A 25,160-nucleotide genomic window follows, 5' to 3' on the forward strand; every position below is an offset into this window, starting at 1 on the left:
TGGTCAAATAACCCCCTGCAGTGCATTTGCAAAAGGCGCCGTGTTTAAACATCAGGGACCACGTATGACGTAGGAAACACAAACAACAACACACTCAGCACATTCGTCAATAACGCCGTGCGTGTCCTTCAAAGGAAACGTATGAGTCGACGTTTCGGGCAATTGTCCTCCTGCCAATAGAACCGATGTTTGTGTTTAGTTTGTTGTCCTTCCCCCGCGGTTGGCTACGTACGGTGCGAAAGAAGTTAACCCCACATAGTACAATAGGGAGGCATCTCACTCCAGAAGCTGCCTCTACACGAGCTGATTTCATCGCTTCGTCTTCTCGGTGGAACTCATCTCGGGAGGGGGTTGATGGCCGACGGTCCAGAACACAAACCTGTCAACTCCTTATCAGTGCCTTCCTTATTACAGACCAATTCAGACCTGATTCGTCCCCGCGTGACCCTTATACATCTCAACGTTATCCTACAAAGTCCCCATCACAAGGGAGAACACACACATAGACACACACAAAATGTGACCGTATTGAAACGGATGTACGCCGTATGGACCTGAAAACTCAATTTCCCCGGACGGCCATGAGAACAACGACGGGAGTGGCAGCCAACAGATGGAACGCGTCCACATTGGCTCAGCCACCGAGGAGATGGATCCGATGAAATCAACTCGCATGGACCGTTACCATCCGCACGGCCGTGAGACACGCATAGCAGCTGCTTGGAGCGGAACGCCTTCGTCAAGCAGTGGATTTGATCCTGAAGACGAAGCCGTTCGATGATGAATTACCATTTCAAGTGGCGAATTGATACAGTCCTAATTAACACGTGATGTGTTGAGTTAGCGCAGTGTAAGGGGCCGTCCATAAATTACGTCACGCACCTGGGGGGGGGTCAGACATTTGTGACTATGTGTGACGAGGGGGGGGTGAGAAATGTGAAGTCACATAAAAATGCGCAACTTTAAATAAATATAGACAACACATTCTACTTAAATAAACTTTTTTTATGTTTTCTCCTACAACATCAGAGTGCAGCGCCACATTAAATACGCACTAGAGCGATTTGAAGCATGTTTTATTTTCTTTGGAAGGAGGGGGGGGGCAGAGCTTTGTGACGTCATATTTGGGGGGTCTGACTTTTTGTGACGCCCTGTGACGAAGGGGGGGGGGGTCAAAAATCCTCCAAAATCGCGTGACGTCATTTATGGACGGCCCCTAACACGCACTGAGCGCGGCGGCTAACAGGGGGGGGGGGGGGTGGTGGTGGAGTTGCTTGGGCGCGGCCCGAGAACGCGGCACAGAGGCGCCCAGTGTGGGGGGGAAGGGGGGGGACGACTGCGCGGGTCGCCCTGTGGTGTAACCGCGTGGCGGGGAGGCATCGGCGTCGTGTTCACCAGGGCCAGCCGCGCGTGCCGGCACGACACGTGCCGCACGCGCACACGGGCGTCAGACAAAGGCCCCCCATTATGGGCTCAGCAGACTTTTTCGGGGGGGCAACTTTTGTTCGAGAGCAGCCATGCAAGGCCGGTGCGGACCACGAGGGGGTGTGGGTGGGGAGGGGTAAGCCAGCAAAACAAATGTTGGCCCGGCCGTCTTTGTCTCCCGCGTGGCGATGTTACTACACCGCACCAGGTACTACATTTGGGGCCGAGTCGACCTAGGGGAGGCCCATGACCCGTTGAGATAATCGTCAATGATGTTGGCCGTGAGCAGGAATCGAAGTCGAGTTTGTAGCGCAGCGCAGCGCTAACCGCTACACCACCGCTCCCCCACCTTGTACCAGAGACAAAGATCCCCCGTGTAGCCTGCACAGACTGTTGGGGCAAGTGCTGTTAGCGAGCACCTATGAAGGCCGGCACGACACACGAGGGGGTGGGTGGCCAGCAACCACGCCCGGCCGCCTTTGTCTCCCCAGTGGCGATGTTTACACACCGCACCTGGTCCTCATTTGAGGCTGAGTCGACCTAGGGGAGGCTCTGGACCGATTGAGATAATCGTCACTGGGGTTGGCCGTGAGCAGGAGTCGAACTCGCTCCCTCCACACTCGGACACATGCAGGTCAGAGGTCGCTGATGTTGATTCGATCTCCCTGCGCGGCAGTGGAAACATTTGTGCACCTTTATTACCCCCCCCCCCCCCGCCTCTATCCATGCAGCAGTATAAAACAAGTTCCCTGAGTTAGTCGTGGTATGTGGTGGGGTAAAGTGTGAGTACTGCCACATCCCCCAAGACGTGGGAAGAGTAGGCCAAACGACCCTCTCTCGACAGAGCTGCCTCGAGCGGGAGGCGCCTTCCGCCAGCAGTGGCGTGAGCGAGCAATTGCAGGGCTGCGCTCTTTAATCCTTCACACAAATACAAAGACAAATGTCCCCCGTGTAGCCTTAACAGACTGTTGGGGCAAGTGCTGTTAGCGAGCACCTATGAAGGCCGGCACGGCACACGAAGGGGTGGGTGGCCAACACCACGCCCGGCCGCCTTTGTCTCCCTAGCGGCGATGTTTACACATCGCACTAGGTACTCATTTTAGGCTGAGTCGACCTAGGGGAGGCCCGGGACCGGTTCAGATAATCGTCACTGGTGTTGGCCTACAAACACACACATACAAACACACATATATACAATCACACACTCGCCCTCGCTCGTAACTTCACCACAGCCACGAAAGCTTCAAATCAAGATGTCATTTAAAAATCATATTGGGGACCCCCGCCCGTAGGCCCAGGCTTTTTCCGCACTTTCCTAGAAATCGTGGCCGCGTCCCGGGTGGCCCGACCCGGCTGTGTGGAGCGGCACGGCGGGGAGGTTGGGCTGGGACGATGATGGGATGGAGCCGAAGCGGATAACGAAGTAGAGTGGGGGGCCCGGCACGGAGTGGGGGGCCCGGCAGAGTGAGGCAGCGAGAGGGGGGCAGGCGTGGGAGACGTTAAGGTCGCCTCTGTGAAGACGGTGGAGGCGAGTTGTGGGGGGGGGGGGGGGACGTGCGGACAGCGCTGGCAGTGATGGCGGAACTCCGCGCCACGTGCCCGGCAGCAGCAGCAACAACAACAACAAAGGCTGCACTGTGCTGTGCTGCTGTGTGCTGCGGGGAGAAGGGAGCAGGGAGAAGGCTGCTGCTGCTGCTGCCACTTGTGGGGAGGCAGAGATACGGAGGCGGTGGTGAGGGGGGAGCAGGGGACACGGGGAGGTGTGATTCATCCCACTCGGGGAGCAGGGGACCCTGGCCAGCCGTGCTGCACACCGCCACATCGGGGGTCACGAGGAGAGTTAGGGGGGTAATGAGTGGAGTTAGGGGGGTAATGATGGGGGATCATGAGTGAAGTTAGGGGGGTAATGAGTGGAGTTAGGGGGGTAATGATGGGGGATCATGAGTGAAGTCATTGGGTGATGATAGTGAGGGGATCTCTGAGGAGCGAGGGGATCATGGGGGGGGAGTGAAGACATGATAATGGATCGTGAGGAGAGGGCACGAGACAAAAAGTGAGGGGAGTCATCGGGGATCATGAGAGACGTCAAGGAATCACGAGTAAGGGGGGTCGTGGGTGACGTCTGGGGTTCACAAGGGAGTGCAGCAGGGGTTGAGAGGATCATGGGATGGGGTCAGTAGTGAATCGTGAGGTAGTGAGGGGATCAGTAGTGAATCGTGAGGTAGTGAGGGGATCACGAGGGGATCAGGAGGGGATCAGGGGGGGGGGGGATCAGGGGCGTTGTTACATAACTCCGTTGAAGCGACTCCCCCGTGAGCCATCCAAAGCAGCGCGGAGCTGAGGGAAACATTGACTTAGCGGGTTTAATGTCATCGCCACTGGGGTGGGTGGGGTGGGTGAGTGAGTGAGGGTGGTGGTGGGGTGAGGCTGTGAGGGGGGGTGAGGGTGGTGGTGGGGTGAGGCGGTGAGGGGGGGTGAGGGGGGTGAGGCGGTGAAGGGGGTGAGTGAGGGTGGCGGGGTGAGGCGGTGAGGGGGGTGAGGGGAGGTGGTGGGGTGAGGGGGGGGTGTTGAGTGAGGGTGGTGGGGTGAGGCGGTGAGGGGCGGTGAGGGGGTGAGTGAGGGGGGTGAGTGAGGGTGGCGGGGTGAGGGGGGTGAGGGGAGGTGGGGGGGGGGTTGAGTGAGGCTGGTGGGGTGAGGGGGATGAGTGAGGCTGGTGAGGGTGAGGCGGTGGTGGGTGACCGTGGGGGTGATGTTGGGATGGACCCTGCGGTGGTCCCGGCGGGAGGCGATGTCGAGTCGGTGGGGGGAGCTGAGGGAGGGCGCGGGGGGCTCAAGGCGAGGAGGAGGAGGAGGTCACTAGACGTCTGCCATGGGCGACATTGATGGGAGACGTTCACTAACTCGCGCGAATCTTGACTTAAAGCTTTCGTGACTGCAGGAATTCATAAAAAAATAACAAAAAACGACGAAACGTCCTAGTTTTTTTGTTATTTTTTTGTTCTTTTCTTTGAACCTATCTACGTGACTTTACCGAAAGACCCAAGAATTCCTCGCTTGGTGTACAAGGAGTTCGTGGGTTCGATCCCGACCCTGACGCCTGCCGCGTATTTTGTGTTTCTCTCCTCGTGTGTCGAGGCCCTGGGGGGTTTGTTCCCCCTCCACATTCATCAACATGCGTTTAGAGCATTTGGCTGCGATGAATTTCCACGCGATAAGTTTCTTTCTTGATCTATCATTTGCGACCAGGTCGCTTCTGAAAAATATCTACAAACTGAGTGGACCTTTCCTGGTGACACATTTTTTAATATTTAAATATTTATCTGCTTGGTTCTTTCGGTAAAGTCACGTAGAATGGAAATAATAAAATAATACAAATAAAACATAAAATAATTATCACGACGTTTTATTTTTCTTATTTTATTATTTCCATTCTACGTGACTTTACCGAAAGAACCAAGAAGATGAATCCCTGCAGTCACGAAAGCTTTAAATCGAAATTTTTATATTTAGTTGACGTGATGGCGCAGGTGATGCGAGATGCTATGATCTGGCGCAGGTGATGAAGGTGGCAAGTGATGGGGGGGGGGTGCTGGCGGAGGATGTGGAGAGGTGACGGGGAGGCGGTGCGTGGAAGGTTGTGGAGGGAGGAGGAGGAGGGATGCGAGGGGCCGCGCCGGGGTTTATTAAGGAGCTAGAGGCTGGAGCGGCGCGGAGTTCGGTTCGGGTAGAGGAGGAGCGAGAAGAAGAGAGGAGGAGGAAGCGGAGGAGGCACAGTGCGCGACTTGAGAGGGAGAGACACGCGGAGCGAGTGACGCAGCGATGAGCGGGACTCCCCCACCCACCTCTTCACTCACCTTACCGGCAATCACCTCATCACTCACCTCAACACCACCACCACCACCACGCACTTCTCCACTGACTTCATCAGCACCACGACGCACCTCTTCATCATCACTGAAACCACCACGCACCTCATCGCACTCCTCAACATCGCCCGCTTCTCCACTCTACTCAACCTCACCACTCACCGCTTCACACTCACCACCACACGCCTCTCCACTCTCCTCAACATCCCCGTCGTCGTCGCCGCTCGTGCTGATGAAGACCCTGGGGCTCTGGTGGGTGCTGGTGGCCGCCGCGCTGCTGCGGGCCCCTCCGGTGGGGGCCCAGACCCCCGTGTCCCCCTCCGCGGGGGGCCCCCGGCGGCCGGGCGAGGTGTGGAGGCAGCTGATCCAGTGGGAGAACAACGGGCAGGTGTACAGCCTCCTCAACTCCGGGCCCGAGTACCTGCCCGGGGGCAGCAGCAGCGCCCACAACCAGGGCCGCAACACATTCTGGCTGGGAGCGGGGGGGCAGCAGCCGGGGCAGCCGCAGCTGCAGCAGGGGCAGCAGCAGCAGCTACAGCAGCAGCGTCGACAGCAGCAGCAGCAGCAGGGGTCAAACGGGGCCCGTGGACAGGGACGCAGGCAGACCCCCTCTGCCCCTCGACCCAGCCCAGTGACACAGACCAGAAGAACTGGTGGTGGCGGCGGTGGCGGCAGCAGCAGCAGCTACTGGTGGCAGACCAACTCTGGCTCATGGGCGACCGCACGACCCCACGCGTCTGCCCCGGCCGCGCCGCGACCCCAAGTGGCCTGCACCTCGACCTCAAGTGGCCCCGCCGCGACCCCAAGTGGCCCCCCCGCGACCCCAAGTGGCCGCACCCCGACCCGTGGCCGCACCGCTCGCCGCGCCCCGGACCCAGACGGCCACAACCTCAGCAGCTGCAGCAGCTTCAGCTGCAGCAGCTTCAGTAGCAGCAGCAGCCACGGCCCCGGCGCCTGCACCGCCCCGCAACGCGAGACCCGCCGAGACGCCGGCATCCGTGGCCATACAGGACGGGATGACTGGGAGACAGCAGCAAGGGGGGATGCCGAGGGTGCAGGGGGTCCCCGAGGGGACACGAGCCGGTCAGGGCGTGGGGGATGACCCCAACTCCAACACGTACCGCCACGAGGAGAACCCCTACTACAGGAACCCCTACCCGCCCTTCCTCAGCAACCGCGTGCCGCCCCGGACCCCGCAGAGAACCCGTAAGAAGTTTACCTGTGTGGGGGGGAGGGGGACGGGGGGGGCGGGAGGGGTGTTACGGGGAACTTGCAGGGGTTGGTGTAGGGGGTTCTAAGTCAGGTGGGTTGTGTAGGGGTTCTAAGTCAACGGGGTCTGCGTAGGGGTTCTAAGGGGGTCTGTGTAGGGGTTTTTAGAAATTAACCCCGAGGGGGGCTGTCCCCAGACTCACAACCATTGCTGAATGCTGAACTCCCCCCCCCCCCACCACAACTCCCCTCTGCTCAATTATCCGATGTGTTTGTCGGGTTGTTCGCCACGACGTCTGACGTTCCGCTGCACGTGCCGGGTAAACTTCTTCAGGAACTGAATTTCAACGTTCGGGAATCGTTCCGAACAACAGACGGAAACATATCGGGCAGCTACGCAGCACACGCTGCGTAGCTGTATTGCCCCTATGACATTCTTGTCGTCGGGAGGTCTTATGGTTTATGGTTCTTATAGTGTATTGGTCTTATAGTCTATGGTTCTTATAGTTTATTGTTCCCACTGGCAGTGCCAGGGGGGGTGGCACGTGCCCCCACCCCCAATGATCCGATCGAAATCCCTAATTTCGATCGGATCATTGGGGGTTATTAGTAATAAATCGGCATTTTGCGCCCCCCACTGCCACTGTGTAGCATATTATTACGTGCCAGGGACTCTATGAGATGATAGTCTGAGTCCATAATTGGCGATAAGTAACGGCAAAGCGGTTATAAGGGACTAACAAAATTGTGCGCAGTTGCGTAAACAGCACACGACTTCCCTGAAGGCATCAAAACCTTCAGCGAGCGCGATGCCGATCACACGACGCGGTTCGAATTCAACCCTCGCTCGATGGCTGCGCCATCGACGCACACGCGTCGAATAAAAATCAAGGGACAAGTCCTTACTAACAAGTCCTTACTTACTAACAAGTCCTTACTTACTAACAACTCCTATATCAGTTTTCATTGTTAGAGGGGTTGCCCCCCCTACCTGAAAATCCTGGCTCCGCCATTGATTGTTCCCATATTCTTTGGGTCTTTCGGTATTGTTCTTATAGTCTAGAGTTGGTATAGTCTAGGGTTCTCATAGTCTAGGGTAGGGGTCGACAACCTACATCTCTGGAGCCGCGTGTGGCTCTTCAAGGACGACTTCACGACGTTGTGAATCAAGGACCCCACCGTCTCGCATTGACCACAGTGAATTGCGGCTCTTGAAATATTGCGGGGTTTTATTTCCGAATTCGACAAAAATCGTGTTTTTGCACGACCAGCGACGGAATGAAAACCGGTAAATGCCGATTACCGGTTTGCTGCGCTATACAACAGATATGTCTAGAGACATACAGTTAAGCATACCATGGCTGCGAAACGAAGGCTGCTGCCACAGTGGTGGTACAATAGTGTAATGGTCAGCAACAAACTGGACTTACAACGTCCAGAGGTCACCTGTTCAACTCAATCTCCGGGCGCGGCATTTGAAACAATGGTGGCGGCAGTTGTATTTTGTTTTTATTTAGTTTTTATTATCCCTCCCGCCCCACCGTCTCTGTCCGGCCTCAGCAGTGTGAATGGGCTCGGTGGGGCAAAACGTGGTGGGTACCCTCACCTGGCGCGTGTTACGGCCCTTTGCTCGTTTTGCACCACGGGGGCTGTGCGCTCGAACAGAACGCAAGACGGACAACATCGCATCTCGCTCCGTGACTCATCCTGGCCTTAGCGGTTTGGATAGCACGGCGTCGTTCGTTCGAGAGAGGCTTCTCTCGGTGTGCAAACGCAGTCGTCTGTGGCGACAGTACACCAGCATTGCGGCTCAAGCGAGGGCTTGACTTCTTCTGCTGATGAGAGACACCGGCCGAATGTCGAGACTGGTTCAGAGTAGGGGTTTTTATTGTTGGTGCTTTGTGTTGAACCAATTGGTGCTCAAACGAAAAAAAAATCACTGCCAGTACAGAAGGCCGTGGCGACTTATGGGATGTGTAAAATAAATACTTGTATATTTATCAGAATTAATATTTATACTGGAGGAATCTGATGAGCAACAAAGCTCTTTTTAACACGTCGGCTTTCGCGACCAATATTTTTCATAATAAACGTTTTTGAATTAGATCGCGTTATTTTATAAATAACCAAAAAACGTTTATTATGAAAGCTCTTTTTCACAGATGTCCAGTATATATGTTTTTTCGTTATGTGGAAAACACAGTTATGGGGAGGGAGTCGGAGTTGCCTGCTTGTTTATGCCATTAACATCTGTTTAGAGTTTGACGTCCACTCTTGTGCCCCCTAATGACGTCTTCGATGTCCCCCCATCCTCCACCCCCACCCCAAAACACGAACTCGCGATGCTTGTGCGGGGGCACGCGCAAGGGGGTCCTGCTGCAGAGTATCCACGTGTCCGTGTAAGGGGAGTTGTTTGCGCAAATGGGTCCCTGTGTAGGGATATGAGTCAGCGTTAGGAAACCGTGTTCGGGATGGGGGTCAGTGCTAGAGATTGAGAAGACAGTGTGAGGGGTAAGAGAAAGCGTTAGGGATGGGCGTCCGTGGTAGAGATAGGAGGCAGTGTTACAGACAGGAATTACAAGAGTTACGTATAAGAGTCGGTGGTAAGGATAGGGAGTCAATGGTTGAGATAGGAGAGGAGTCAGTGGCCGAGATAGGAGGCAGTGTTAGTTATAAAAGGTCTGGAAAGGGGTCCGTTTCGCTTTGTGGATTCTGTACAGGAAGTACAGGCAGGGGGTTTCCTCGTAAGGATCTGCATAGGTACGTACCCCCTTGATGAGAGGGGTCACGTTGCGGGGTCTGGGCAAAGGGTTCATACGGGGGGTTTGGGCATCCTTGTGCTCGCCTAAATCTGCCTGTCACGGAGACCGTGTCCGTGCCCTTCGTGACCCCGTGCCCTTCGTGACCCCGTGCCCTTTGTGACCCAATGACCCCGTGCCCCCTAGCTCTGCCTGACCTGGTCCCGGACCCCTACTACATCCAGGTGTCCACCTACATCCAGCGCGCTCACCTCTACTCCCTGCGCTGCGCCGCCGAGGAGAAATGCCTGGCCAGGTGAGGGGAGAAGGAGGGTGAGGGGGGAGGAAATGGTTGGGGGTCTGGGGGGGAAACCCGACAAGGGACACTCACTGACAGCGCGTCTCCCACCTGCTCCCCCGCTCTCCCTGTTGACCCTCTCCCACCTCCTTCCCTCTCCCCTTTCCCCCCACTCCGTCTTTCCCCGCTCCCACCTGCTTCTCAACTCTCACCCTCTTCCCTGCTCTTCCCCTCTTCCTGCTCCCACCATCTCTCCCCGTTCCTTCCTCCTACCGTATATCCTCTCTCCTTGTTCCCCCCCCCCCCCCCCCCCCAGCACGGCGTACCGCCCCGAGGCGGCTGACTACGACGTGCGTGTCCTCCTGCGCTTCCCGCAGAAAGTGAAGAACCAGGGCACCGCCGACTTCCTGCCCAGCCGCCCGCGCGAGGCGTGGGAGTGGCACGCGTGCCACCAGTGAGCCGCACTCCGACAATCGTGCGCCGCGCCGTGCCAGAAACCCCACCACTACACGACAGCACAGACAAAGATCTCCCGTGTAGCCTTAACAGACTGTTGAGGCAAGTGCTGTTAGCGAGCACCTATGAAGGCTGGAACCGCACACGAGGGGGTGGGTGGCCTGCACATCGCCCGGCCGCCTTTGTCTCCCCAGTGGCGATGATTTTACACACCGCACCAGGTACTCATTTGAGGCTGAGTCGTCCTCGGGGCCCCCCAGGACCGATTCAGATAATCGTCATTGGTGTTGGCCATGAGCGGGAATCGAACCCAGATCGCCGGGTTAATAGTCCAGCGCGCTAACCGCTACACTCCCTCTCCCCACAGCAGCACACCACACGCACACGCACATACTCTCCTTCACGCGTGCCGTCAGTGAGTGCGGCGCACAGCCATACTTCACAGATCATGTATCGTGCCCCACCAATACCTCGCCATGCCTTGCCAGTACCCTGCCACAGCGATAACTCACCACACATGCCACAACACCGCAGCGCACCACACACACATAACTCGCACGTGCCGCCAGGAATCGTAGCAGCCTACTCACCATACTGAACTAACATGAGACCTCACCACGTCACGCCTCACCAATTCATATGAACACCTCATGCGTGCCATCAGCGAGGGCACAGCCTCATTCCCCATACTTCACCAAAAACGTAACCTCTCCAAGCTCCACCACTCCTCACCGCACCTCACCTCACCAAATATTTTTGTCCTTAGTTTCTCGCCCAGTAGTTTCCGGGACGCTACTGGGCAGGCTGGAAGTTGGGATTATTAGCGAAAGACACTGCCGCTAGAGTATTGGGTGCAGCTTTCCATAGTAACCCTTTATTATTGCACCCTACATTAATCTATAATCCCGTGAACAGGTTTAGGACAAAATAAGGTGAGGTTGATGTGGCGCGTTTGAGTAATTTCCCAACAACATTCGGGACTGTTCCGGCTGAATTTCAATACTGCCGCTACCTCACCAGTTATCCAGGACGCCAACAAATATCACGCTTGCCTCACCATGTCGCCAGTACCTCACCAGTACCTCACTCCACCTACACACGCATGCTACCAGTGAGGGCAGCAACTCACCATATTTAACCAATAACAGACCACACCTCACCAATACCTCAACACGCCTCCTTCCTCATAGGGTTACCACCTGTCCTGATTTTCCCAGGATCGCCCTCTTGTTGAGATTGGTCGCTGCTGCCGCTGCCACTGCCATCCGAGGAAATCTATAACTCTTCCGAGGACGTCGAAAGTCCCAGTTTGTGTAGATTTCTTAACGATAACGATGACGGTGGCAGTGACGGTGGTGGTGGTACGTCACTCCAGACATTGCATTCACGCTCTCTTCTCCGCTAGTGTGAGATATTCTTCCTCTGCTTATGACAGGCGCCGGTGTTTTTGAGAGGTGGCAACCCTAACTACTTCACCGCAACTCACCACGCCTCAGCATTTCCTTGCGAGCGCCCCATCTCACCCAATAACACCAACCGCAATTCCCACCACACCCCTCACCACGCCCTGACCACATCTCACCACACACGTCACCACACACCTCACCACACACCTCACCACGCCCTGACCACACCTCACCACACACCTCACCACACACCTCACCACGCCCTGACCACACCTCACCACACACCTCACCACACACCTCACCACGCCCTGACCACACCTCACCACACACCTCACCACACACCTCACCACACCCCTCACCACGCCCTGACCACGCCTCACCACACACCTCACCACACACCTCACCACACACGTCACCACACATCTCACCACACACCTCACCACACACCTCACCACACACCTCACCACATCTCACCACACACGTCACCACACACCTCACCACACCCTGACCACGCCTCACCACACACCTCACCACACATCTCACCACACACCTCACCACACACCTCACCACGCCCTGACCACATCTCACCACACACGTCACCACACACCTCACCACACCCTGACCACGCCTCACCACACACGTCACCACACACGTCACCACACACCTCATCACGTGTCAACCACACCCGTCACCATACCGCTCCCCATATTTCACCGACTCCCCCCACGCCCCCCTCCCCCCACACCCCACCACAGACACTTCCACAGCATGGACGAGTTCAGCCACTACAACCTGCTGGAGGCCGGCTCGGGCCGCAAGGTGGCGGAGGGCCACAAGGCCAGCTTCTGCCTGGAGGACACGACCTGCGACTACGGCTACCGCAAGCGCTACGCCTGCACGGCGCACACGCAGGTGACCCGCCGGCCATCTGCCGCCCGCTGTGGCCTCTGGCACATGCGTGCACGCGTGCGCAATGATTAGAAAATTGCGCTACAAACCTAGCATCGCGATTTCGATTGCCACTCATGGCCAGCATTGTTGACAAATAATTGAACCTCCCCTAGGTCCACTCAGCCTGAAATGAGTACCTGGTGTGGGTTGTAAACATGAGCACTCGGGAAACTAAGGTGGACGGGTGTGATGGTGCCCACCCACCCTCTGGTGTGCCGTGTTGTCCTTCAGGCTTTCCGGGGTCTTTGTTGAAACAGGGAAATGGTGCCGATGTGGGCAGAGTGGAGGAGTTACCTTACCTAGGCAGTGTGCTTATAACCAGCTCTGGTTTAGCAACATCGGTTTAATTTTGAATCAATTTAAGCGGAATAACATTTTCATCCGTTGCGTAACGCTGCGTGGAAGCTACCTGACCGATCTCTTCACACACAGCTCCATGTCCTATCTGCCACAGTTAAGCCCTCCCTTCTCTATGCTTGGGAATACCTGGACCCCTTGACTTGAAAGAGTCAGGCTCGCCTGCCTCTGATCCTCCCTGGGTTTAACCAGATTGGATTGTGTGAGGAGCTCCCAAATCCACGAAAAAACTGGACACAGTCCCATCAATGAGCTCCTCCCGCAGGCGAGGCTACGTTGGCTGGGTTCTGGAGCCCGCATGCACAGCCTCCACATGCCCAATAAGCTTCTGTTTGACCAGATAGAGGAGGCTAAATGGACATGGCATGGGCTACAGAATAGCATTGATGACCGGTACCAGCGGTGTCAAGATTGGACTCTATGGAGGAGGCTCTGAAAGGACACTACTGGGCATTTGGAGGCAGTCGCCCTCCAACAACAACGGAGAGCAGAGGAGCGATGCTCACAACAACGAGCGGAGCGCCGGGTGGCTACAATGCAGCGAGTTGGCAAAGTGTGGAGCATAGGTGGTGCTCATTGGTGAATCGTGCTCGTTGTTTATCTCTCTGTATCTCTCTCTTCATATCTCCGTGTGTGGTCTCCTCTCCCCCGTGTCTCCCTGCCCCAGGGTCTGAGCCCCGGCTGCTACGACACCTACAACGCCGACATCGACTGCCAGTGGATCGACATCACCGACGTGCGGCCCGGGAACTACGTGCTCAGGGTGAGCGGCCGCCCCTGCTCCCCCGGATCCTCGCCTGCTCCCATTGCCTCTCCCTGCTCCCCCTTGACCACCACCCGATCCCCCTTGCTTCCACGTACAACCCCTGCTCCCCTCTGCTATCCCCCTGATCCTCCTTGCTCCCCTCTGCTACTCGTCAATCTGCCCCTACAGTCGCTTACTGCCTCCGGCTCCCTCTGGCTTCCCCATGTCTCTCCCACACACGCCCCTCCTCCCCGCCCCCGCTCCGCTTTCACGTGCCCACGCGTGCCAGTACCGTTACATCGGCAGCCGCGTAGGGGGGGGGGGGGTTTCCAGCCTTCGCGAGGCGCGATCGTCAGGGCCGGCCGCCGCTAGCGATGGGAGTTGACGAACCACCACAGACGTGGCCGATTAGAACTTGCGTGCGATTAACCTGCTCGGGCAATCGAGTCATCCCAGGGTTGACAACCTGTCCAACCCAGTGTAAGAGCAGCAGGGGATGGTGCTCGGTGCTGTCGGGGGGCTGCTGTGCACGGGCGCTGCCAGTGAGAACGCCCGCAGTGCGGCGGATGCGGCCGGTGCGGGAGGAATGATGCTGGAAGCTGTGGGATGATGTGCGGTGTCTGCACAGAGTCCAGGAGCGGTGGCGTAGGAGAGCACGGTTGGCGATGTGGGGCGCTCGGTTGGTGCATGGCAGTGTGCACGCGTGCGTCTGTATGTAGGCTTCAGTGCGTGTGCGTGCACGCGTGCATGTGTGTGTAGGCCTGCGTGTGTGTGTGTGGGGAGCGGTAGTGTAGCGGTTAGCGCGCTGCGCTATGAACCCGGCGACCCGGGTTCGATTCCCGCTCACGGCCAACACCAGTGACGATTATCTGAACCGGTCCTGGGTTTCCTCTAGGTTGACTCAGCCTCAAATGAGTACCTGGTGCGGTGTGTAAACATCGCCACTGGGGAGACAAAGGCGGTTGGGCATGGTGCTGGCCATGCACCCCGTCGTGTACCGTTCCGGCCTTCATAGATGCTACTTGCTAACAGCACTTGCCTCTACAGTCTGTTAAGGCTATACGGGGATGTTTGTCTTTGTGTGTGTGCGGCTTATGGAGAAGCGGCGGTGCAGTGGTTAGCGCGCTTCGCTGCAAATCTGGCCGATTCCCTCTCACGGCCAACCATCAGCGACAAATATCTGAACTGGTCCTGGGCCCCTCCCCGAGATCGATTCCGCCATAAATGAGTTCCAGGTGCGGTGTGTAAACATTAGCACTGGACAGACAATGGTGGCCGGGCATCGTGGTGCCACCCACCCTCTCGATTCATAGTTGCTCGCTAACGGCACTTGCCCCAAGAGTCTGTCAAAGGCTATGGGGGGGCGGGGGGGGGAGTTTGACTTTGTTGAGTGTCTGTGTCTATATGTTTGCGAGGTGTGAGTGTATGTGGGTTTACGCGCGTGTGTGTGTAGCGTGGTTGGCGTGGGACTCCTGCCTCTCGCTATAGAATCCCCCCCCCCCCCCGCTTGCTCTGTAGCCTGGGCACCCGAGCCACCCTGGCCCATGTGCCCTGGCGCAGTTGCACCGCCTACACACACTCGCGGAGACCCGTAGAGCAAAGCCGTGTGAGCTCACTGTCGCAAAGTAAATGCAATTATCCCCCCCCCTCCGCTCTCTCTTGGTTCAACAAAATAAACTTCAACATCACAAGCCGTAATGAAACTGCAGCTCTGCACACGGGATTCCTGGCCGAGCGAGCGGATGACGTCGGCGGGCTTTGTCAACGTGCAGCGGGGGAGACGTCCCGTTTGGTGGCAGTGGGGGAGTGGTGGCGCGGTTGTAATGCTCGCGCCTCACAGCGAAAAGAGTCTGGGTTCGATTCCCACCTCGGGCGCTTTTCTGCCTAGCGTTTGTATGTTCTCTCCCTCTGTTTAGAATCTATTTTAGTCATACTGGAGGAATTCGATGAGCGAAAAAAATATTTTTCACAGATGTCCAGTAGTTTCACAGATGTCCACTAGCTCTGTTCTGCGTGGAGTTCCTCCTGGTGCTCCAGTTTCCTTCCAGAGCTTGAAACAAACCCCACGCAAGGTTACTGGTATTGGGAAAAACATCCGCAACACTGAAAACATTTATCTGAAAATTACTCGAATGGGATTACAGACAGCAGCAGCAGCGCGGCTAGCTACGTACGGTGCGAAAGAAGTTCAACACGCACACATACAACGTCGCACCCCTACTGTGACAAGCCTGGCAGGACCCTCCTGAAAAAGAGTCATAAGTCATAATGAGAGAAAGTTTATAAAATCCCCCCCCCACACACCTCTATTCACTGAGCAGTATCAACAGGTCCTCCACAATTAATTCAATCAGCAGGTCACGTGCAGTGGGTACAAGTGTGGGCACTTCCTCTAAGGCATCTAGCCAGCAAGGTGGCGTACGAATAATTGGCCAAATGCCCTCCTCTAGAGGGGCTCTCTGGAGTTTCCTCAAAGCGGAGGCCTCTTCCGCCAGCAGAGGTGTGAGCGGGCAATTGCAGGGGCTGTGCTTCTATCTTACCGCTGATCTGCAGAGGACACCGCTGAGGTTTGCAAATCTTTCCACCGCATTGAGCCGCGTGACATGGGCTGCGGCGGCAGTGTCATTGCGCCAGGGGCCCGTAGGGGAGGGGCGGCGATGGGCGGGGGGTGAAAGTTGCGTTCGGGGGTGGCGTGGGGTTATTTGTCTCCTTGAGTTCATGCCGAACAAGCCACACGGCCATTGCTCGCCAGGCTACGCAAGGCGAGGGGAGCGTGACGGCCACGCGGCGGGGCTCTGGCCACACCCGTGCCACTTGTAGCTGCGCCCGTGGCGGCCGACAGCGCTCGCCCCGACAGCCTGTGGAGGCTGCAGGGGGTGAAGCTTGCGTGTGAGCGGTGGTGCAGCGGTTAGCGCGCTGCGCAAGGAACCCGGCGACCAAAATTATATTCCCGCTCACAGCCAACACCAGTGACGATTATCTGAACTCAGCCTCACATGAATATACCTAGTGTTATGTGTAAACATACTCACTGGGGAGACAAAGGCGGCCGGGTATGGTACTGGCCACCTATCTTGTGTGTTGTGCCGGCCTTCGTGTGTGCTCGCTACTAACTGCACTAACTGCCTCGCCTTGGTAATACAGGAGGTCGTGGGTTCGATCCCAACCCTGACACCTGCTGTATATTTGGAGTTTGCAAATTCTCCGCGTGATCACGTAGGGTTTTTCTCTGGGTGCTCTGGTTTTTCCCTCCACATTTAGAAACATTTTATTTGGGTGCTGTACATTAACACACGATAAGAAGCCACTTTGTTTAGCTATCATTTGCAAAGAAAACTTTATAGCTCAGTGGGCCTCACCTGGTAAAATAAAAAAATAGTTTTGTGGTTTGTATTCGCCTCAAAAGTCTGTTAAGGCGATAACACGCGGGGGGGGGGAGGTCTTTATCTGTGTGTGTGTGTGTGCCCCACAGCTGCACGTGAACCCCAACTACAAGGTGCGCGAGTCGGACTACTCCAACAACATCGTGCGCTGCGACGTGCGCTACACGGGGAGGTTCGCGTCGGCCACCAACTGCCGCATCTCCCCGTAAGAGTCTGCACACACACGCACACACACACACACGCACAAACGCACACACACACGCACACACGCATACACACACACGCACACACACGCACACGTACACAAAGACAAAGATCCCCCGTATAGCCTTAACAGACTGTAGCGGCAAGCGTTGTTAGCGAGCACACACACACCCAATAACAACCGCCGTCCGCCACTAAGTGGCAGTGACGTCAACACGATGCTTGTGCCAGGCTATGTGCACGTTGAGGCCACGTCAAGTGTCGAACGCCCGCTGGCAGGAGGTCACGGGGCAGACCCATGTGCCACGGGTCAACTGACTGAGATGACTGGCCGATGCACCACCTGTGCCCGTACTGTGCCAACTTGCTGTGCTTTAGCCACCCGGTGCTCCGCTCGTTGTTGTGAGCGTCTCTCTTCCGTTGCCCAGTAGCGTCCTTCACAAGCCTCCTCCACAGAGGCCGATTTTGACACTGCTGGTACCAGTCATCGGCAAGTCCACTCAGCTCCACATCCTCCTCTACCACATCACTCCATCTCTTCTCTAGCCCGTGCCGTGCCCGTTTAGCCCCCTTGATCCGGCCGAACAAAAGCTGTTTAGGCATGCGGTGGCTGGGCATGCGGGCTACATGACCCAGCCAGCTTCCCATGTCTCCCCCCACACATGCGGTGCGCGAGTCGGATTACGCCAACGCAGCCTTGCCTGCCGGAGGAGCTCACCGATGGGACTTTGTCCAGATCTTTCAAGAATATGTGAGCTCCTCACACAATCCAGCCTGGTTAAACCCAGCATGGATCATAGGCAGGCCAGCCTAAATGTTTCTAACCGGCGAAGATGTTCCATTAGGGGGGTCCATGTTTCGCCAGCGTAGAGAAGGGAGGGAATGACTGTGGCCAAGAAGACCTGAAGCTTCGTGTGGAGTGGCAGATCAGGTAGCTTCCACACAGCGTTACGCAACTGATGAAAAGATAATGTCGCTCGACTGATTCGGAGTGAGACCTCTGTTGTCAAACCGGAGCCAGTCATGAGCACACTGCCCAGGTTCGGAAAACTCTCCACTCTCTCCACAACTGCCCTATCACCAATTGGGAGTTGTGGGGGTGGAGTGTCCGTTCTTTCCCCTAATGATGGTAATAGGTGTGGCGCTGAAGGTTACTTTTTTGATGGAATTAAAGAGCGATTTGTGATCGCGGGCCATTGAGGCAGACTCCATCTCCTCAGCAATCCACGACCACCAACCATCCTTGCAGCGCCTCACGGCTCTCCGAACCTCCGAGCGAAGGCTGCGGTAAGCCTCCTCATTCTCTGACATGGGATGCTGTAAATTATGAGAGTGGGCCTGTCGCTACTGGTCCAGCTCCCAACAGAGGAGTGGCAGCCTCTCCTCCACAGTTAGCGTTCGAACATTCCACGTGGCCATCCGTAGTGGCTTTTTGTTGTTTCTGGAGGAGCCCCGAGGGTAAGGATTCAGTCTCCTGGCTCCGCCAAATGGGGTTTGGCCATGAGACGTCATAGACGCCTGTCTCCCTGGGGACTCCGGCACAAGCTTAATAAATGTTTTGCCTCGTAGTTTAGTGGTATTGAAGGTGGAGGGTTACCAGCCCCTCGCACCCGTCCAGAGCCCCCATTTGGTCGCTGTGGTGGTTACAATCGCCATTAAGGGAAAGGGCCAATCTAAATTGGCCCACCCCCCACGGCACTGCCCACCACAACGTTGCAGTCCGCCACCACGAGGAGGTAGAGGGTTGTTTTTTGCCGCACACACGCACGCACACTCGCACGTTCACACGTATGCACACACAAAGACAAAGATCCCCCGTACAGCCTTAACAGATTTTGGGGCAGGTGCTGTTAGCGAGCACCTATGAAGGCCGGCACGGCAGTCAAGGGGGTGGGTGGCCAGCACCATGCCCGGCCGTCTTTGTCTCCCGAGTGGCGATGTTTACACACACGGACACACACTCACACTGACACACACACACACACGTACTCACAGTCACCCCCCTCCTCCCTGCCCATAGATACTGAGAGGCGAGGACCTGGGACTGATACTTGAAGACCCCGCCTGCCCCCCTCCTCGCCTGCCCCCCTCCTCACACGCCCACATCCACCCCGGATTCTGTTGTCCGGGATCTACATGGGGAGAAGGTGGGGGAGGGGCTGGAAGGTGGGGAGCGACGATGCGAGTCAACACAGCTGAGGCAGCAACAGCGCGGACATCACCATCACCCAACGCCTTCGCACCTCCCCACGCCGCCCCACCAACCCCACACACCCCACACACCCTGCCTCGCCTGCTGCTGCTGCTCCACATCCTGCCCTCTCCCTAAACACTGCCCCCTCCATAAACACTGCCCTCTCCCTAAACACTGCCCTCTCCATAAACACTGCCCTGTCCATAAACACTGCCCCCTCCATAAACACTGCCCCTCCATAAACACTGCCCTGTCCATAAACACTGCCCTGTCCCTAAACACTGCCCCCTTCCTAAACACTGCCGCCTTCCTAAACACTGCCCCCTTCCTAAACACTGCCCTCTCCATAAACACTGCCCTGTCCCTAAATACTGCCCTGTCCATAAACACTGCGTCCTCCATAAACACTGCCCTGTCCATAAACACTGCCCTCTCCCTAAACACTGCCCTGTCCATAAACACTGCCCTCTCCCTAAACACTGCCCTGTCCATAAACACTGCCCTCTCCCTAAACACTGCCCTCTCCCTAAACACTGCGCCCTCCCTAAACACTGCCCTGTCCATAAACACTGCCCTCTCCATAAACACTGCCCTGTCCATAAACACTGCCCTGTCCATAAACACTGCCCTGTCCATAAACACTGCCCTGTCCATAAACACTGCCCTCTCCATAAACACTGCCCTCTCCCTAAACACTGCCCTGTCCATAAACACTGCCCTGTCCATAAACACTGCCCTGTCCATAAACACTGCCCTCTCCATAAACACTGCCCTCTCCCTAAACACTGCCCTGTCCATAAACACTGCCCTGTCCCTAAACACTGCCCTGTCCATAAACACTGCCCTGTCCATAAACACTGCCCTCTCCATAAACACTGCCCTCTCCATAAACACTGCCCTCTCCATAAACACTGCCCTGTCCATAAACACTGCCCTGTCCATAAACACTGCCCCCTCCCTAAACACTGCCCTGTCCATAAACACTGCCCTGTCCATAAACACTGCCCTGTCCATAAACACTGCCCTCTCCATAAACACTGCCCTGTCCATAAACACTGCCCCCTCCCTAAACACTGCCCTGTCCATAAACACTGCCCTGTCCATAAACACTGCCCTGTCCATAAACACTGCCCTCTCCATAAACACTGCCCTGTCCATAAACACTGCCCCCTCCCTAAACACTGCCCTGTCCATAAACACTGCCCTGTCCATAAACACTGCCCTGTCCATAAACACTGCCCTCTCCATAAACACTGCCCTCTCCATAAACACTGCCCCCTCCCTAAACACTGCCCTTTCTTACCACACCACCCTCTCTCTAAACAACTGCCCTCTCCCCAAACCAGCGCCCCCTCTTTTGTTGGCAATTTGTTCCCAGCGCGTATCCCGACGACGGCGACAATCGCGCCGTCGTCGAGGGGGAACGGAGAAGGGATTCGGAAATCTCGCAGGGGGCCGTGCGCCCCGGGGAGTCGGGGGAGACATCGCAGCCGGGGCCTCCAGCAGCCGGGGCCTCCAGTAGACGGGGCCTCCAGTAGCCGGGGCCTCCAGTAGCCGGGGCCTCCAGAAACTCTCCGGCCAGGTGGCCCCGCGGCAGCAGAGCCGGGTCGTTCAAATCCATGGCCGGGGTGGGTATGGGGGGTGGGGGTTGACTCGCTCGGCCCATCATCCCCTCGGGGGGTCTATAAAAAGAGGACCGTTTTGCGCGTCGGTCAACAGTGGTTGTTCTGTGGGGAGACTCGCCCTCGTCATACACATTGGGAATGTCCACAGCTGGCTCAGGGCTGTGAAACTGGCGATGAGCACCGCAGACCCCCCCCCCGTCTGAGGAGCAGGAGATCTCTTGGGACTTTTTGGCTCCTGAAAAAAAATACTACGAGTGGCCTGGGAAGGGGTGCACCTTCCCACGCGTCCTGCTGCGAGATGTTTCCGCACGATGGATGAATTACTTTCTTTTAAATTCCCAGAGCTGGAGTTTGGCCCAGTTTATTTGAAAACCAAATTTTTATGTCATAGGTGTTTTTTTTGTTTGTTTGTGCAATCATTGGTGACCGGGCTGAGACCATTCAGTTTAATCAGAACTTCACATGTCTAATCATTCTAGATCTGAAGTTTTCGTGACTGCAAGGATCCATACTCTTTGGTTATTTCAGTAAAGTCACGTAGGTGAAAAAATAAAAATAAAAAATAAGAATAAAATTAGAAGTAACTAAATTAATTTAGTTATTTATATTTCTAAATTAATTTAGTTATTTTTGTATTCTTATTTTTCACCTACGTGACTTTACCAAAAGAACCAAAGAGTATGTATAATCATGTGGGTCTTTATGTGAGGCTATGGGTCTCTATCTGAGTCTATGTGTGTAGGGTCTCTCTGTGAGTCTATGGGTCTCTGTGTGAGGCTGTAGGTTTCTCTGTGAGTCTATGAGTCTCTGCGTGAGTCTGTGGGTCTCGATTAGAGTCTTTGTGGGTATTTTAATGAGTATAGGGTTCTCTGTGTGAGACTGTGGGTATCTATTAGACTATATGGGTCTCTATGCTAGACTATTGGTCTCTATTCAAGTCTCTGTGGGTATCTTAGTGAGTCTAGGGGTCTTTGTGTGAGGCTATGGGTCTTTGTGTGAGTCTATTGGTCTCTATGTAAGTCTATGGGTCTCTATGTGAGGCTATGGGTCTGCGTGTGAGTTTATAGGTCTCCGTGTGAGTCTATGGGTCTCTATGTGAGTCTATGGCTCTCCGTGTGAGTCTATGGGTCTTCGTGTGAGTCTATGGGTCTCTATGTGAGTCTATGGGTCTCTATGTAAGGCTATGGGTCTCTGTGTGAGTCTATGGTTCTCTATTCGAGTCTATGTGGGTCTATTAGTGAGTCTTAGGGGTCTCTCTGTGAGGCCATTGTACTCCGTATGAGTTTATGGGTCTCTATGTGAGGATATTGGTCTCTATGTGAGTCTATGGGTCTCCGTGTGAGTCTATGGGCTTTGTGTGAGTCTATGGGTCTCTATGTGAGTCTATGGGTCTCTATGTGAGGCTATGGGTCTCTATATGAGTCTATGAGTGTATATGTGAGTCTATGGGTCTCCATGTGAGGCTATGGGTCTCCGTGTGAGTCTATGGGTCTCTATGTGAAGCTATGGGTCTCTATATGAGTCTATGAGTGTCTATGTGAGTCTATGGGTCTCCATGTGAGGCTATGGGTCTCTGTGTGAGTCTATGGGTCTCCATGTGAGGCTATGGGTCTCCGTGTAAGTGACCGGACTGAGGCCATCAACTCACGACGCTGTGAGAACTTCGGTGTAACCACAGGCGGCTGAACCCTGGATTCGAACCCAGGATCTCAGCAGTGCCGACCTCTGAGCCTCACCTCCACCTTGCCTGCCCTCTCTCCCTCTCTCTCTCGCCAAACCGTGCCCTCTGTCTAAACCTTGCCCTTTCTGCAACCACCCTGCTCTCTTTATAAACCCTGCACTGCCCTCTCTGCTGCCCCAGCAGCCCCTTGATTGTTGCCTTGAGCTGCTCTCTGCCTAAGCTCTATTTATCTCGAGATGTAAACCCTCAACCTCGGCATTATGATTAATTATTATTGATATTGTAATTATTATTGTTGTCAAGGTTACAGTGTTACGATTCTTGTTCTTGCAGATGTTGTTTAAGTGTTGTTCTGCTGACTGAGCAGAACAGTATGTGTGGTGTGTTCGCCTGTGCGTGTGTGTGTTCTCCTCTGTGTGTGTTCTCTTGTGTGTGTGCGTGTCTGTGTCATCTTGTGCGTGAGCGTGTCTGTGTCATCTTGTGTGTGAGCGTGTGTGTGTTCTCTCGTGTGTGAGCGTGTGTGTGTTCTCTTGTGTCTGTGTCTGACTGTGTCTGTGTGTTCTCCCGTGTGCGTGCGTTTGTCTGTATTCTGTGTGCATCTGATCGTGTGTGAGCGTGCGTGGAGTGGTGGCGCAGTGGTTAGCGCACTGCGCTACAAACGCAGCAACCTGAGTTGGATTCCCGCTCGCAGCCAACATTAGTGACGGAATATATCTGAATCGATTCTGGGCCTCCACTTGGTCGACTCAGCCTTAAATGAGGACCTGGTGTGGTGTGCAAACATCAGCACTGGAGAGACAAAGGCGGCCGGGCATGGTGTTGGCCACTCACCCCCCTCGTATGCCGTGCCGGCCTTCATAGGTGCTCGCTAATGGCACTTTCCCCAACAGCCTGTGCAGGCTACACAGGGGATCTGTGTCTTTGTGGGCGCGTGTGTGTATGCCTGCGAGTCTGCATCTGTATGTGCCTGTGCGCATCTGTGTGTCCATTGTGTGTGTGTCTGTATGGGCACACTTGTCTGTGCATGTGCGCGTTTGTGATGTGTGTGCACTTGTGTGTGCGTTCGTAGTGTGTGCGTGTTCGTGGTGTGTGTGTGTTCGTGGTGTGTGTGTTCGTGGTGTGTGTGTGTTCGTGGTGTGTGTGCGTGGTGTGTGTGCGTGCGTGGTGTATGTGTTCGTGGTGTGTGTGTGTGGTGTGTGTGTGTGTGCGTGCTGTGTGTGTGTGCGTGGTGTGTGTGCGTGGTGTGTGTGTGCGTGGTGTGTGTGTACGTGGTGTGTGTGTCTGCGTGGTGTGTGTGTGTTCGTGGTGTGTGTGCGTGGTGTGCGTGTGCGTGGTCTGTGTGTGTCTTCGTGGTGCTAGGCGCCCCCTCTGCTGCAATGATGGTGCGGTGTGCGTTATTCACTCTCTCTTTAAAGGTGCTACGAGCGGAGTTGAGGTGGAGGGGTGGGGAAGAGGGGGAGCCGAGTTGGGGGGCTCACGAGGTGTGGGGGTTGAGGCAATGGGCCCCCACACGCCACACAGTCCCACTCTGTGTTACCATGAGCCCCCCCTCCCCATGACCCCCCCCCTTCACCTGAACACCGCCCATGACGTCACTGGCGCGACGCTAATTAATGTATCCGGTAATTAAAGGTCCAATGAATTGCGTGACTCAGCCCACGTGTGTACGTGAGTGCGTGTGACGAGGTGTGTGTGTGTGGACTGACGAGGTGTGTGGACTGACGAGGTGTGTGACGAGGCAAGGTCTGGGGAGTGGGTTGGTGGTGGAGTTGGGGGTGGGGGAGGCACAGCCCAGGAGGTTGGCAAGCTGCAGCTCGGGACGGGCTGCTGAGTGATGCAATGTCTGCGTGTGTTCATAAACTATGTACTAGTTTTTATTTTATCAGGTGAAGTCCCACTGAGCTATGTGGCTCTTCCTCATAAGCGACCTGGCCACAGTTGATATCTCAACGAAGTGGCTTATCACGTGGACATGTAGCACAGCCAAATACTTCGAACGCGTGATGTTGATTATCAACGTGGAGGAAAAAACCTGGAGGACCCAGAGAAAAATCCACGCGACCACGGGGAGAGAGACACGCAAACTCCAAATATACAGCAGCAGGCGCCAGGGTTAGGATTGAACACACATGTTCCTGTATACCACGCGAGGTAGTTAACATCTCCTAGCCACCGTAGCAGCACGTGCATTGCGTTTTGTACCGAATTCGAAACAAATTGTGGCTTATCTTCTTGGTTCTTTCGGTAAAGTCACGTAGAATGGAAACATGTTTTATTTTTATTATTATTTTATTATTTCCCTTCTACGTGACTTTACCGAAAGAACCAAGAAGATGAATCCATGCAGTCACGAAAGCTTGAAATCGAAATTTAAATTGTGGCTTAATTCTAGATTTGAAGTTTTCGTGACTGCAAGAATCCATACTTTTGGTTCTTTCGATAAAGTCACGTAGATGAAAATAAAACATTTTTAAAATCACGACGTTTCGGAGGCAACACAAGCTTCCGTCATCAGGTGGGACAACCACAGCAAAAAAACTGAATTGTGCCTCTTATTCTGTTTGCCGACCGCTGGTATCGTGTGCCACATCTTGACAAGCTAAGCGGGATAGAGACTGGAGC

General features: G+C 55.3%; 1 protein-coding gene across 2 annotated transcripts; it reads left to right on the forward strand.

Moving 5' to 3' along the window:
* Positions 1-5,080: 5,080 nt before the first annotated feature.
* Positions 5,081-24,185, forward strand: LOXL1 (lysyl oxidase like 1). Of its 2 annotated transcripts, XM_061572219.1 has the most exons (7): positions 5,084-6,497; positions 9,446-9,554; positions 9,853-9,990; positions 12,154-12,310; positions 13,374-13,469; positions 16,924-17,039; positions 19,059-24,185. In XM_061572219.1, exons 1-7 carry the CDS (start codon positions 6,308-6,310, stop codon positions 19,063-19,065), a joined length of 813 nt encoding a protein of 270 aa, XP_061428203.1. In that variant the 5' UTR covers positions 5,084-6,307; the 3' UTR covers positions 19,066-24,185. The 2 variants fall into 2 exon arrangements, with proteins under 2 accessions (XP_061428204.1, XP_061428203.1); XM_061572220.1 differs by lacking the exon at positions 19,059-24,185 and having other exon boundaries at positions 5,081-6,497; positions 16,924-17,043.
* Positions 24,186-25,160: the final 975 nt, after the last annotated feature.

Source organism: Lethenteron reissneri, chromosome 50, assembly GCF_015708825.2.
Source record: "Lethenteron reissneri isolate LAM-NWPU_2019-01 chromosome 50, ASM1570882v1, whole genome shotgun sequence".
Lineage (NCBI taxonomy): Eukaryota > Metazoa > Chordata > Hyperoartia > Petromyzontiformes > Petromyzontidae > Lethenteron > Lethenteron reissneri.